A 14,753-nucleotide genomic window follows, 5' to 3' on the forward strand; every position below is an offset into this window, starting at 1 on the left:
CATTGGCCGAGGCCATCGGGTGCAGTACTTCGCCGTAGGCACTTTTCACAGAAAACACCTCGATACATACAGTATCAATACCTCGTACAACTCGACAATTCAACCATGCCATTATAACCAGAAGTCCACTGCTCTGCTGGAATCCGTATTCCTGTGTACCGCCACACAAACCCCTGCAGCGCATGGCGTGCGGCTGATTCCTTCTACACAACACACTCAGTCACTCACCCAAGTACCCAAACGGGCTTCTCTTAGCAGCTGAAAGAAACAATTAATACCCTACTCCAGACCCTAGAAACCATCCAAGATTAGCCTTGGCCGAGAATGTGGTAAGCCAGCACTGGGTGGCCACTGGCCAAGGACCACTGATGCTTCGGCCGAATCCTGCCCCGGATGATCAAGTTTATTTTGCTTGGCTGAGCATATCATCATCATCCTCATCACGTATGTGGTTTCAACCTTCCAAAGACCCCCCAATGTCTCGGTATTAAGCTCCATCAAATCTACTGATGACAAAGTAAAGGTGAGAGAATTGAATATAAAAATTCATGCTCTATCTGCATGGAGCGGGTACGGATATGTACACCTATAGATATCCAATCCACATATGTGTCAAGTGGACATGTACTTCAAAAACGTCTTCTAACCAAACGTCACCCCGTTGGCCGTTGATACCAAATTCATTCTTTCTGTGAACCAAGGGAAACATATCTCCTATTTTTCATTTACTACCACAAGGTTTCATCCCGTGCTTAGATCAGATATATACGAAAAATGGCAATCTTGTCTGAAATCGTCCGCTTCATCCTCCCGCCCGCAAAGGCCACAGCCACCGAATTCCACAAGCTGCGACAGCACGTCGCGCAGGCGTACAACGTCCGCGACCAGTACTTTGGAAGCACTATCCGGACCGGGGCGCCGGGCGTGCGGGTTCGGGGCGATGAGATGTGTTGGGTCATTCGTTCGTCTCTTGATTCTCCTTCCATCCCGAACCATTCAATGGGGATCCTTGTGTTAAGAGTTTCTGGGTTCCCGAGTCACTGACCAAAGAAAAAACCCCCCCATACCAGATTGGCCACAAGACTCCAGCCTCGCCGAGAACGCAGAGTTGAAGGCTCAACTGAGACAGCTCACGCTCGCAGCTTCAGAGGGCGGCACCACCGACGGAAAAAACAGGGATGTGACATCTCTCCTCTTCCGATTCGAAGACTCCCAAGTCCCGGAACTGAAGAAAGCGCTGGAATCTCCCCTGTGCGAATTCGTAAGTCTCCTCTCCCCTTATTTTTCGTTATCTGTTTATATCAGATCCTCGTCCTCGTCCTCGTTCCTTGGTGACGGAAGGGAACGGAGCGAGGTACACGCCAAGGGAGAAGAAGGAAAAGGATATGGAATTACGAGGCTGAGAGTGAAAAAAAAAAGGCAATCATCAACCTCACGCCGAACCACCCCCGCGGCGACGCCGCCTTCGTCACGTCCATGCACAAGACCTTCACCGACTGCTACTACACCAAGGGGTTCGTGGGAGGGAACTGGGCCTACGCGCTCAACACGGTCGACAAGACCGAGGGTGTTGTTGTCCCTGTCGTCGACGATCTTGGCCATGGTGGTGGTGATGCCGCTAGTGCCACCGCCACGTCTCAGGACAAAACGGCGCAGCGCAAGGGAGAAATCCCCCAGGACGAGCGCAGGCTCGCGTGTTACTACCTGGGCTGGGAAACGGTCGAGGTCAGTCTCTCCTACTTTCCTACTCTCCTGCTCTCCTGCTCTCCTGTCGCTCCCCCAACCCCATATGCACATCCCCATCCAGACGCTGCGTCGTTCCATTTGATGTTAAAAACATGTGCAGGACCATCGAGCGTACACAAAGACGCCTCTGTTCTGGGAAGAGATCGACAAACTCTCCCCATATTTCGCTCCTGAAACGGGAGCGTGGTACGTCAAGTTCGAAAAGCACTGAAAACCCCCAAGAGGCACAGACAAGAGAACCTGGCTTTACATACTCGCATTATGTCTTCAATTCCGCTTTTCATTAGCATTAGAATATCCCTGCAGAAGCTCATGACTACAATGCATGTGCCTTTTTGTTCGACACCCCAACAACCATATGTATCTTATCCAGCAGACTCTTCCCTTGTCCCCAAAGAATCCAACTGTCTCTGCAAAGGAACGTACACAAGGCTGAAAGCCAACAGCCATTACTCTCCAAGCTCCCAATAATGCTCGAGTTTCAAAAAAACCGCCAACGACCCAATCTGATGTTTCTTTGATGTTTGTTGTTTCACAAACCTGCATCCTTAAGACTGCGCTCAATGGCCTTCTTACGCTGCGTATCAGGAACCAACAAGTGCCGCTCCTTCAAGACGGCCTCAAGAGTATCGACAACTTTGTAAAAACTGCTCGCTGCACCCTTTTCTTGGGTAAACTTCATAATGCTCAAATTCGCTTTTCGACCGTGTTCAAGGACCGAATACAGATAGGCGTGGAAATGAACGGGCTTGAGTTGTAGATCTGGTCACACACGGGTCAGCTTGCGCGATAATAGACAGTCAAAGGCATCACTCACAGTTTGACGCATCGACGCGCCCTCGGACGACGTCACTACCTCCTCGTCGTTCTGACACCACATCCCTCAGTCCGTACTTCCGCCACTCTTTCAAAATCTTGACAAGCTCTTTCTTGGCTTTGGCCTTGCTAATCTGAAGACAAACCACACGAGTCGCGGGCTTGATATGGAAGAATTTGGCGAACCAGTTCTGGTTGATTTCAATAGGACCAACTGAAGCCGCTGCCAGGGCGGCATCGACACTGGTTGCCGGAGGATAGGACTTCTGGGCTCTGACCGTGCTATCGGTGTGGATCTCTAGATGCGGTTCGTTGGGGTCTAAGCCGTCTGATAGATCTCGTACAATGTGATGTCCAATGGGGTTGGCGGGAACACCGTCCTTCGACTTGGGTGGTCTCGCGAACATCTTCTGGAACCATTTTCTCTTCTTTTCCAGATGCAACTCGATATCAGTCGACTGTGGTTCGCTCCCTTTTGCAGTCGAAAGGGTGGAAGAGTTGCCTGACTCGCTTGGCTGTACAATCTGGGAGGCGTTGGAAACAGTTTCTTGTGTGATCTCGTCTGAAGACTTGTATGAATCCAAGGGATCCTGTGGACCAGATCCACGTTTACCGAGCCAGGACCATTTTCGTGCGCCGTTAGACGACGTTTGGAAACGGTTCTTCTTTGGCGATCCGGGATTCTCATCGATCGTGTCAAGTCCTCGTTTCCCATATAACCGTGTGTCGTATCCCACGCGTTCATAAGATTCAGCCGGGCCACCTCTGAGGGAGTTGATAGGGGCAGCTTTGTTCTTGTTGACTCGAAGTGGCTCAATGCGAGCGAAGGGCGAAGTTGGGTCTGGAGTTACGAGGCGAATTGTGGTGTCCTTTGACGCCTGAGGGGTCTTCAAGTTGACGGGATCCGATGCTGCTCTAGAGCTATCCTCACGGGTGCGCTTCAGGTCTTCCATAGTGTCGACTGGAGAGATAGGACGACGATACCTGCTTGGTGCAGCCCCATGTGTTGGATCAGAAGCCGCTCGCTTGTCACCCTTGCCCTCCTTGCTCAACTCGGCATCAATACGCTTATCAACAGCAGCTAGCATATCGGCCAGAACATTTGGATCGGCATCTCCCCAAGTCTCGATGATCTTCTCTCGACGTTCCGTCAATTCTTGGAGGATCGGTGTCGCAGGGAGGGGGCGATCACGGATAGTAGCCGGTACTCTGTAAGCGTGTGCTGCCATGGATGTCGCCGAAGACTCCAACGGGGGCGCTGGGCTGACTTCGCTGACGGTAGATACCGATGATCGATTGAAGGCTTCTTCACAGATTTTGCCCAGTTCAGCACTGACTTTGCGTGTTTCGTCTTTCCAGTAACAGCTAGCAACACGTGGCTTCTTCACGTCAATCTCGGAGCTGGATTTGCGTGGTCGGTAGGCTTGGGGAGGTGTTGGTAGACTCGGATTGCTCTGCGTCTCAGATCTTCCGCTCGTGGTACCGCGAGTGCCAGGACGGTCCGCAAGATAATTGTCGGAAAGCAGCACGCGAGCGTGAGGAGTTGAGGTACCATGGGAATGCTGTCGTCGATGTTGGAAACTGACTTGTCGCTTGTAGCTCACGGACTTTCGGATACCAGGTGCGCGTCGAGCACTGGACAGAGAGCTTTTGGATGTTGCTGTGGAATATGAAGCACGCTTCTTCTGAATCAGTCTCTCAAGTTCTTCCGATGTGAAAGTTGGGAGAGCAGGAACATCAGGTCTCAATCTCTCCACAACCTTGTGCCTCACGCTGCCAGCGGAGCTTACTGACCGCGCTCCTGGAGTGGTTGGTCGATACCTGACAACGACTGTTGGCGGCTCATGAGCATCGCCTGCAATTGGCGTCCTCGATGCTCGATAAGGATCATAGCTGCTCTGAGTAGCCTTGCTTGCCGCAGTGCCAGGATTTTTGTAATAGCCATCTCGCCTATTGTTGTCGTCGCTAACAATGGAGAATTGAGAAGCTCGTCGGTTGTGTCCACGACCGTTTGGTGCACGCTTAGGTTTGGGTGTAGGCTTGCTCACATGGTGATAGTCACTGGCAGAGTAGTGCAGAGGGTCGCCTGGGTAATTCTCGAGTTGATCATCTCGAAACTTGACCAGTGCCCAATAGAAAAGCTTCTCATGGTTTGGCTCTTCGCTCATCAGTTGTTTGATCAACTCATCTGGTTTCTTGCCATGCCATAGCGTCGACAGGTTTCTCAGGATTTCCGCATCGATATCGGAACGTTTGGTGACGCGCCGGCCTTGTGCCTCGATACTGAGAGGTGGAGCTGCGCCGATGAGCGGTGCGGGTGCCACCAAGCTTGCGTGATATTTCTCATACTTCTTGAGAAGCGGATGGGCCCAGATCTCTTCCATTGTGATTCTCTTTTCTGGTCGCTTTTGTAAGATGCGCTGTATGAGATCTGCGGCTTCGATACTCAAATTTGGAGGTAGGAAATATTCTCCTTTCTTAACCAAGCGTAAAGTGTTGGCGAGTGACCCCCCATCAAAGGGCAGGAAGCCGTTGAGCATTGCATACAAAATGATCCCAGTGCTCCAGATATCAGCCTTGTCGCCACGATATTGGTTGCCTTGTATGATCTCAGGAGCTGCATAGTGTGGACTGCCGCACGAGGTATTGAGCCACGTCCCATCCGGTTGCAAGGCCGCCATCCCAAAGTCTGCCAATTTGATATTTCGGTTGCTGTCGAGGAGAATGTTCTCTGGTTTGAGATCGCGGTGACAGATGTTGAAACGATGACAATATGAAAGACCAGCAATAATCTGACGGAAAAGTCTGACCGCTTCATCTTCAGGCAGAGCTCCGTTGCCGGAAACATAGTCGAATAGCTCGCCACCTGCGACATATTCAAGGACCAAGTAAAGCTCACCGCGGTTCTCCCAAATGTCGTAGAGATTAATGATGTTGGGGTGCTCAATTAACTTCATGATAACAACTTCGCGTTCGATCCCAAAGGGCATGGTTCGGGGACCGGTAGCAATCATCGAAGCCATGTCTTCGTCGTCCATACGGGCCATACTTGCACTTTGGACAAGTGCGGCAGACTTCTTGGAGACGATCTTGACTGCCGCGGTTTGTCCTGTCCCTGCATGTTTTGCCAGACGAACTCGGCCAGTGGCGCCCTTGCCTAAGGTCTTCCCTAACTGCCATGGTCCAACGTGAGTCTTTCTTTTCCCCTTCACAGTGACAGATGTTGCCGAAGTTGTCGAGACTTGTGAGTCTCTCTTGCTCTCTGCGACAATATCATCCGCTACAGTCGACAGCCGCTTATTTTCGATGACGGTGCGTTTGCCTGCGGCTTTCTCGCGAATGGATAGATTCCCCTCGGGTTTGAGCGACTCGTGATGTGGTAGTCGTGGTGACGAGCTCGCAGGACCTTGGGCGCGATTGTAAGGTGAGACAGATGCAGGCTGCGCCCGTGGTTGTATTTCAGCTAGAGCATTTCTCTTTGCAGTTGGTCTTTCTGTCTTAGACTGGAGCGAGGCGGGTCCGCCGGGTCGCGCTGAAGTCTTGAGGGAAGACGACATCATGCGCGCGCGACCTTTCTAATCAACGACCTCGAGCCTGTGAAGCTGGTGTATCCATGCAACGCGCCTAAGACCAGATTAGCTGTTAGCAGAAAGTACTGTCCGTCGGTAAATGAACGTACGAATCTAACGGTGTTGATGTTGCCAAAGGGAAGGTAGAGAGAGAAGTGAGGTGAACGATGGACCGCGAGATCACATGCAAGTGCTCAATGTCAACAAGCCGTGAATTTGTATGAGGACATACAACGGATTCTGCCAGTCCTTCTGATGTGATTGCCGGGCCCTAGTTAACGGCACAGGTCGCACAGCCTCAATCAACCACAGTTCCTTGTTGTTCTATCTTCTTCGCGTCGGCGTGACTTTGCTTGTATTGTGACTCTGCTCAATGAGTAATATGTTTTGTTTTGGCCAGAGCCAGGAAACTGTTGATGTCAAGCTTGAAAAATGATTGGGTCAGGCTGAGGAATGCTGGCGCAGCGTGCGCACTGGACAATGAGAAATGTTCTAGGTGAGTCCAAAAAGAGAACCAAGAACCAAAGAACCAAAATGGGAGAGAAGCATCCAAAAAAGAACGACTTGAACGGAGCCAACAGGATCTCAATGGAGAATGGATCTACTCGTGCTCGCTATAGAGAACGAAAGGAGGCTTTCTGCAACAGACGTCGGGAAACGTGGTACAACGGGAGGTGCTTCGCACTCCCCTTCGATGGCAGCTGCCGACCACTTCTCTTGTTGATCCTCTGTCAATATCCGGCTCGATATTCGTCCTCATCTTGATATCAAGCGCAACCGGAGGCATGTTCGACGCGGTAGAGGGCAGGGACTACTCGTCAGAAGGCAATTTGTTCAGCGCGTCAGTGAACAACTCCTTTCCACCATTCAGCTGTGCTGCGGCACGTTATCAAACCTTGTTGCAGCTCGAGATGCTCTCGGTCATTTTGTTTTGTGGCATAAGGAGCATTGTTGTGATGATCCCGTCAGTTTTTGAAGGCAGATCACAGACCCGCGCAGAACCATGGGTGGAAGTTGAGGTACGGGAAACACGAAACACTGAAGATGGTCCGCAGCACGAGTATCTATTGAACCCTATTGCTGATTAGATGTCGCGTGTGCCTCCCTGCGTCGGACCGGGGCTAGCAATTCGCCGACCAGGAGCTTCCAGGTGCGCGGCGCGCCTTTGCCGTCATCACCTCATGCCAATGTTTAAATGTGGCGCTGGTGGCACCAATGGTGGGGTGATGTCTAGCTCCTGAGGGAGCTGGCCAACTGGCTCAGCCCCTTTACGGTGATGGAGGGGAGCAACAGGTAAACAGGGGGGAGCTTCTGACAGCTTACTTGTACTTGTTAGTACTTGTACCTCGTACAGTCCCTCGGAGTGAGCCTTCCACCCCCCAATTCGGCCCCCGGGAACGGCTCGCTAGGCCAGAGATCCCCTCTCAACCAGTGAGAGACCGAGCATAAGCTCTCTTGTGCATGCGTCTTACGTCGCCCTTCTTGCATCACCAGTTGCGTACTGCATGTCATAGACTCGATCCCGATATGAAAGTGGTGGTTGGTATCACGTCTTTTCGCTTCTGCCTGTTTCATTGATCTCGACCTTTATTCAATCCCTCACGACTCCTCTGTCGATTGTCTCTTTTCATTGTTTCGTGCAATCACGACAGTGCTCTCTCCCTCCCTAAGTCCACCATGAGGTGTATCTCCATCCTCTCAGCGGCAACAATTGCTGCTGCCTTCGTGATCCCGGATCAGGTTACTCTCGAGTCCCTATCTATCGAGAACCAAGAACCCAACTACCCCTCTGAGCATCCTTTTTGGAACAACGAGCACCACGCCGAAACCTTCTGGGAGGATCTTGAAGAGGAGTTTACAAAGGCTGTTGATTCGGCCAAACAAGCATTCACAGATATCGTTGATTCCGCTCGTGAGACCGTCGTCAGTTATGGTGAACATTGCCAGGACGCCTTTGCTGGCGAGGCTTGGTTAGACACTGCAGAATACGATTTGGATCTATTTGAAGAGCCGCCTCATCACGGGCCCCCAGACGGCCGTCCGCCTCACCGTGGCCCTCCTGGCAAGAAGCCTCGCCGCCCGCATCATCCTCACCACCGTCCGAATGGGACCATTTGGGAACTGATCTCCAAGAGCAAATATACGACGAAGCTGGCGGCTGTGGTCAAGGAGTATCCAGATCTCGTTGAGCTCCTGAACAGCACTAAAACGAACCATACCCTCTTCGCTCCCACTGATCGAGCATTTGAGAAGATCCCCAAGCATGCTCCCAAGCCACCCAAGGAGTTCTTGGAGAAGCTCCTAACATACCACATCTCACCTGAATTCTATCCTGCTCCGCGTATCCTGGTCAGTCGGACCATCCCAACTGCTCTTGAAGCCAAGTATATCGGAAAAGTGCCACAACGGCTCTCCACTCAGGTCTCCTTGAGGGGATTAACTGTCAACTTCTACTCCCGCGTCGTGGCCATTGACATCTTTGCAACAAACGGAGTAATCCATGGCATCGACAGCATTCTCCTTCCTCCCCCCAAGGCTGTTGATATCATCTCCGCTCTTCCCGGTGAATTCAGCACCCTCGATCTCGCATTGGAAAAGACCGGACTCTATCCCGCTTTCAACGACACATCGAGTCACAAGGGAGGCACACTCTTTGCGCCTTCAAACTTTGCCTTCAAACGACTTGGTCCAAGGATCAACGCCTTCCTATTCAGCAGGTTCGGCCTCAAGTATCTCAAGGCTTTGATTCTGTATCATGCTGGTGACAATATCACCCTGTATTCGGACGCCATCTACAAGTTGGATGCGGATGCTCTTGCACCACCTCATCACAAGGTGCCCAAGGGGTTCATTCATGTGGATCTCCCTACAGGCCTCGAAGGCAAGAGCTTGAGTATCGACATTGCTCGATATGGTCGACTCATCACTATGAAGATCAATGGTTTCGCTCGAGTTGCAGTCTTGGACGGTATCGCAGCTGATGGCGTAATCCATGTTGTTCCCAACGTCCTCATACCACCTAAGACCCCCGGTGGAATCGCAGTTGCCGAGGATGACATGGATTTAGACGAGTTCAAAGCGAGACTGGAACCGTTTGTAGAGACAGAAGAAAGCGAGTGGGTTGAGGAAGACCCTGAGCTATAGCGGCGAGGGCTGTTACGTGCGGCAGGGTGAGAATGTTCATCGGGTATACTCAAAGGTATCTGTACAGCTGTTGGATGCACATGGCCCGGTTTGGCCATGTTGGGGTTGTGCTTGATGATTGACGATCATTAACGGAGTCTGTACCAGAAAAGCGAGTATAACATATAACCAGCAAGGCAAAGTCTGTCCCTCGTTATTACCACCCTTTCCTTTCGTCTTGTGAGACCGCTTCACCAATGAGCCTCTGTGATCTTCGCTGTGACACTGTCATCGTCGACGTCCACTCCGTCAACGAACCACCTCCCTTCGATCCCTTCTTCCGGTACTGCAACGCCATCCCCGTCCTTTCCCAGTAAGATATCATTGCCACTCATATGTCTCTTTCTCATCTTGCCACTTTCCCGGTCGAAGGTCCAGTCCTCCAGTCCATAGCACCTCTTCCACTTCATACCATCATATTTATCCTGGTACTCATACCAGAACTGGACGGCGATCTTATCATCCGTGAAGGCAAACAACTCCTTTCGGAGGCGGTAAGACTTTTCTTTGTCCCACTTCTTGGTGAGCAAGTCGACGATCTGGGCGGTACCACGGATGAAGGAAGCGCGGTTCCGCCAAATGCATTCACTCGTGTACCCGTGAGAGACTTGAACTGGGTTGCAGGAGTTCCACATATTTTGGGCGAATTTGACCTTTTCATGCGCGGTCTTCAGTGTGAAGGGAGGGCGGAGGGCAGCCATTTTGCCTGGGAGAGATGTTGCCTTATGGATGCGAGGGGAATGAGCTTGAGAGGGTGGTTGATCTGAGAAGAGAATAGCACAGAATAGGACCAGCCCTCTTGCTACGGAAGCTGTGTGTTGGATACTGGGATAGAGCGTTGAATTCTGGAAACGAAACTCGACGCAGGCAGCCCTAATATACCTCCAGACTCTTCAGCAAAAGACAACCGAGGACACCTTCCGCTCAAATATTGAATCCCGCTCCAGGGTTCAGAGCCTATTCATTCAACCCCTCCGAGAAGTCAATCCTCCAACAGTCCTCCGCTTTTTCACTCAGCCTTGCCAGTGTAACCAATTGGGAACGCAGACGGCCTGACGGATTCGAAGGGGATCTGCAGCGATCCAATAGCAGCATGACAGAGGTTGCAGCACAATCCATCCCACCCGGTCTGGAGGAGGCGATTGATACCTTCCAAGAGCAGCAAGGCCAATTGCTCTCCGAACATCCACCATACGGAACACGATGAGCCTTCAAACTCACGCCGGACCCGCGTCGAATGGGATGCCAGCCTGATCAATCAAGCGGCGCGACTCCTGCAAAATAGCGAGACCGGAATCCTGGGTAGGTCTAGCCTCCTGTAAGCCACGCAAGCTGTTTGTATGCAGCGACATAGATCCATACTTGTTGGTCTGGGGCCTCACGTTGGGGGAAAAGCAGCGGGAGGAGAAGAATGCAGCGGCAAGATCTTCTCCATAGTTTTCCATTGGCGCCACCATTGATTGTTTGAGATGGAAAAAATTGGGTAAGAGAAGACCCGGAGGGAATTCTGCAGTGGTTGCCATTTCGCCAGCCGGAAAATAGTTTCACCTGCTTGTGCAAAATCCCGAGTACGAGGAACACAAATCATCTGTGAACTTGTCTGTTACTGACTGCGCCGCTTCCGACTATGTCCATTGCGCGCGGGGCAGCGATATCGCATCATTGCCGCGGTCCCTCCAAATTGATTTTGTCAAGGAGGGGCTGTCCGCGGTCAGCAATCATTCATCGTACACTCCTGCCAGAAGCCAGAACGATCAGTACGCACACAGGTCGGCTCCGTTCAACATTTAATCTACTTTCTCCCGTACTCCTGTCAGAGAAGTCCGTGCTCGCTCGACCGACTTTCAACCTCAAATCATTATCCACAATGGCCGGGCTCAAAGAGGGGGACCAGTTTCCTCCTGATGTTGTCTTCTCGTGAGTTCCCGCGCTCACCTGCGATGCCTGTCTAGAATGCTTCTCTGGACCGTGCACTAACGTACTTGTCAATGCTCACAGCTATATTCCCTACACCCCCGAAAGCTCTGCTATAACCAGCTGTGGCATCCCACAAAACTACAACGCGTCCAAGGAATGGGCGGATAAGAAAGTCGTCCTGTTCGCCGTCCCGGGCGCTTTTACTCCAGGTTGCAGTGTCAGGCACCTGCCCGGTTACATTGACGCGCTTCAAGAACTCAAAGGAAAGAAAGTGGATATAGTGGCCGTTTTGGCGTATAACGATGCTTTCGTGATGAGCGCCTGGGGGAAGGCGAACGGTATCAAGGATGAGATTGTGAGTTACAGTTCCTTTTCATGTGTTCAGATTGGAATTCCTTGTCAGAGAAAGAATGGACGAGATTCCGACCTCGGTATCAAGACACGAGACAAGCCCCCGTTACCTCCCTGGGGGTAACGACAGGATGGATCAACTTCCTGTGACGCCCTTAGGAGCCTTGACTAACCTTGACTAATCTTCTTTGCGTGCCAGCTGTTCCTCTCTGACCCCGAGACCAAATTTTCCAAGTCCATCGGCTGGACTCTCGGTGAACGAACCGCGCGGTATGCCATCATCATCGACCATGGAAAGGTCGTTTACGCAGAGAAGGAACCTGGACGGGACATTACAGTGAGTATACCAACCCTTCGCCGAGTACTGCTGCAGTTTGCGACCCGGAGGCATTTCGCGGGTTCTTGTTCCCCAGAGTCGGTTTTGCCTCACTGGCCTTTTGTACTTTGACTTGCCATTTCGTCATGAGTTTGGGCAGGAATTGGTGTTGTCGCTCCAGTGGTCCTCTCCGCTAACATACCACCTACTTTCTTCCTAGGTTTCCTCGGCCGCAGCTGTGCTTGCCAAACTATGACGTGGTCCACCTGAAACAGATGTCTATATCTACCAACGCACTTGATGCCAGCATTGACCATCATCGCTGGTCTCATTCACAATGGGTCCGTGAAGAGGCTATCCTAGGGTTGGCATAGATGCAACCCAGACAAAGATAGAGAGGGTGGAGATCTACTCAAATTCTGCTTCAACGTCTGCACTAGAACGCCTCTGGCAACGAAGTAGATCACTCTAGATATAGATACAATTCGTTGTTCACCGTCATTTGTTTGATGTTAACGCCTGCGCTCATTTGGCTCACCTCTGGGATCTGATGGAGTCCATTCCTCAGGCAAGGGAACTTTCGCTCAAACAAAACCCAAAAAAATACACTCATAACTGATAGCGACATGTGCAAAACTTGGATATACCATGGCAGAAGAAAAGAAGAGGAAGAGGAAGAAGATAAAAAGCCCAATCATCCCATGCGTAGCAGATCCTCAAAGTCTGGTAACCTCTGCTTCCTCTTGGTCGCTTGTGCGGCGTTTTGGTTCTCGACGGTGTTGACGATCGTTCCGTCGGGCCCCAGCTCGTAGCCGTCGTAGAGCACGGGCGCGGGGTGGGCGACGGGGTTGGGGAAGGCGTCGAACTTGTCCGGTGGCGTCGTCTTGGGGCCGTTCCATTTGTGCCGGGGATGGGGGTGGGAGGTCGGGGGTTCGGTCATGGTGGCGGAGAAGCGCAGAGCTTCCAGGTCGGCCTGCAGCTGGGCGATCTTGGTGTTGAGTCGGAGGATGCTGTCGCTCTGCTTGTTGTACGAGCACAGCAGGTCCTGGTGCTTCTCGTTGAGCGTCTCCAGCTGGTACTCGAGGCCCTTGACGTGCTTCTCCTTGCGCTCGCGGAAGGCGCGCTGCGAGGCGCGGTTCTGCGCCCTCCGACGCTGGCCCTGCTCGTTAGCATGCAGGCGTGGCTGGTTGCCGAAGATGTCCCTCACCAGTTTCGAGGGGGGGACGATCGTCTGTTCCGAGTCGGTCGACGGCTGTGCACTGCCCTGTCGGCCCGTCTGGGGCTTGAACTCGGCAAAGGCGTCGAGCGTGTCGAGATCGGCCTGGCTCCAGCCGTGGCTCGGGGGGAACATCCCGGGCTCGAGACCGCCGTACCGGAACACATCGCCCATATTCTGCGTCGAGGAACAAAGGGTCAATATCTCCGCCGCCACGGCGCAGGAGCTAGCTCCCAGTGCAGGGCCGGCGTTGGGGAGACGTACATCTGGGGAACTCGAGTTGGAAGAACCGGCATCCAAGAGCGACTCAAAGTATGAGCCACGATGAGCAGCAGCCACTGCGAAGTAATCCATTGTATCGGAGATTGTTTTCTTCTGTAAAGTCGGAGTGACAAGGTCTCCTTGATGTCTGTGATCTCTCTCTGAATCTCTTTTGATTATTGTAATATCCGATGATCCGGGCGAAATGCCAAAAAAAAATAAAGTCGGCAGAGAATTGAGAGGTCGCTCTCCGCTTTATGTTGCAATGCTGCCGCAAACAGGTTTTGATTATGTAGGTAGGTATGATATGGGGAAAACCGACAGTCCGGCCAGAATGAAAAATGCAAGGCGGTCAGATGCGCCAATCCGAGAGGGTCTCTTGTGGTTTACATAAAGTTGCGTCGAGGGGTTGATTGGGTTGATCGGTGCCCTTGTTGCCAAATGGGGATGGGCCCGAATACTCAAGTCCAAAGTGACTTTTTAGTAATGATGCGGCATCTGCCCACAACTGAATATGTACTGTAGTACCGAGAAGGGGTCCTCGTTATCGTTTGAAATTCTGCGATTTGCCCAATAGGCGAACGGTCTTCGCTGCTGAAAAAGGGGTTTAAACGAGTGGGAGTGTGGGCAGGGTGGTTCTCTTCTTCTCCTTCGCAACCCACGTTTTACGCGAATTGGCCGGGAGTGTGAAAGAGGGTAGGGTTTTGTGAGCAGATGTCCACCCTGCTGCGCCAGAGGGAGGTTCTATATCACCCCGAGGGAATGGATTCCAGGCACACCAGAAGAACGATCCAGGCTGATTATGCCGATTCAGAGGCGCATCAACGGCTGAACTAAGACGCTGCACGCTTTCTTTGTAAGAAGCTTGGCATGTCCAAAGGCGGGGACCGTGGAGAATGACTAAGGCCGCCGGCCGTGGCTGTGATTGGGAGGCTCTGCCCAAGATCCACCCCCTTCAAATAATACCGAAGCACTCCGTCCCATAGGTAGGAACAATAGGCGTCGGTGCTGGACCTTACGAAGGGGCGGTCATTTTCCGAGGTGGCATAGTGACGAAGCGCAGGTGATGGAAGCTGGGGATCGGGGGCTGACCTGGGATTATCGGCAGGCTTGTAAGGCTCAGGGGGTTCGGAAGCAGGGACCCTCGAACGAAGGATCGAGCTGAAGAGACCTAGAGGGGACAGAAAAGCCCCCGCGAAAGAAATTCACACAAGTACCCTCCCTTCCCTGTGCATGGGTGGAATTCCGCCGCTACTGACGAATAATTCCTGATATGAAACTGCCCAGAATGCTTGGGAAAGTGGGAACTTGAGGGATGTACCGAGTTGTACTTGTGACATGTACCAATATGTATTATTATTAAAAAAAGAATCTTTCA

General features: G+C 52.1%; 6 protein-coding genes across 6 annotated transcripts; 3 read left to right on the top strand and 3 right to left on the bottom strand.

Moving 5' to 3' along the window:
• Positions 1-774: 774 nt before the first annotated feature.
• On the top strand, positions 775-1,957 carry AYO21_09162 (hypothetical protein; the record flags this gene model as incomplete). Its single annotated transcript, XM_022659100.1, has 4 exons — positions 775-961; positions 1,071-1,261; positions 1,420-1,725; positions 1,847-1,957. The coding sequence occupies 4 exons, from the start codon at positions 775-777 to the stop codon at positions 1,955-1,957; spliced, it is 795 nt and encodes a 264-aa protein (XP_022508554.1).
• Positions 1,958-2,278: 321 nt separating this feature from the next.
• AYO21_09163 (hypothetical protein) lies at positions 2,279-6,119 on the bottom strand (the record flags this gene model as incomplete). The annotated part of the gene is made up of 2 exons (XM_022659101.1): positions 2,279-2,508; positions 2,564-6,119. The coding sequence occupies 2 exons, from the start codon at positions 6,117-6,119 to the stop codon at positions 2,279-2,281; spliced, it is 3,786 nt and encodes a 1,261-aa protein (XP_022508555.1).
• Positions 6,120-7,808: 1,689 nt separating this feature from the next.
• AYO21_09164 (hypothetical protein) lies at positions 7,809-9,275 on the top strand (the record flags this gene model as incomplete). The annotated part of the gene is made up of 1 exon (XM_022659102.1): positions 7,809-9,275. The coding sequence occupies one exon, from the start codon at positions 7,809-7,811 to the stop codon at positions 9,273-9,275; it is 1,467 nt and encodes a 488-aa protein (XP_022508556.1).
• A 230-nt stretch (positions 9,276-9,505) lies between these two features.
• Positions 9,506-10,015, bottom strand: AYO21_09165 (hypothetical protein; the record flags this gene model as incomplete). The annotated part of the gene is made up of 1 exon (XM_022659103.1): positions 9,506-10,015. One exon carries the CDS (start codon positions 10,013-10,015, stop codon positions 9,506-9,508), a length of 510 nt encoding a protein of 169 aa, XP_022508557.1.
• A 1,166-nt stretch (positions 10,016-11,181) lies between these two features.
• AYO21_09166 (hypothetical protein) lies at positions 11,182-12,154 on the top strand (the record flags this gene model as incomplete). The annotated part of the gene is made up of 4 exons (XM_022659104.1): positions 11,182-11,231; positions 11,313-11,586; positions 11,782-11,919; positions 12,119-12,154. The coding sequence occupies 4 exons, from the start codon at positions 11,182-11,184 to the stop codon at positions 12,152-12,154; spliced, it is 498 nt and encodes a 165-aa protein (XP_022508558.1).
• Positions 12,155-12,592: 438 nt separating this feature from the next.
• AYO21_09167 (hypothetical protein) lies at positions 12,593-13,468 on the bottom strand (the record flags this gene model as incomplete). The annotated part of the gene is made up of 1 exon (XM_022659105.1): positions 12,593-13,468. One exon carries the CDS (start codon positions 13,466-13,468, stop codon positions 12,593-12,595), a length of 876 nt encoding a protein of 291 aa, XP_022508559.1.
• Between the last annotated feature and the right edge of the window lie 1,285 nt (positions 13,469-14,753).

This window comes from Fonsecaea monophora (genome assembly GCF_001642475.1).
Source record: "Fonsecaea monophora strain CBS 269.37 chromosome Unknown Scaff87, whole genome shotgun sequence".
Taxonomy (NCBI): Eukaryota; Fungi; Ascomycota; class Eurotiomycetes; order Chaetothyriales; family Herpotrichiellaceae; genus Fonsecaea; species Fonsecaea monophora.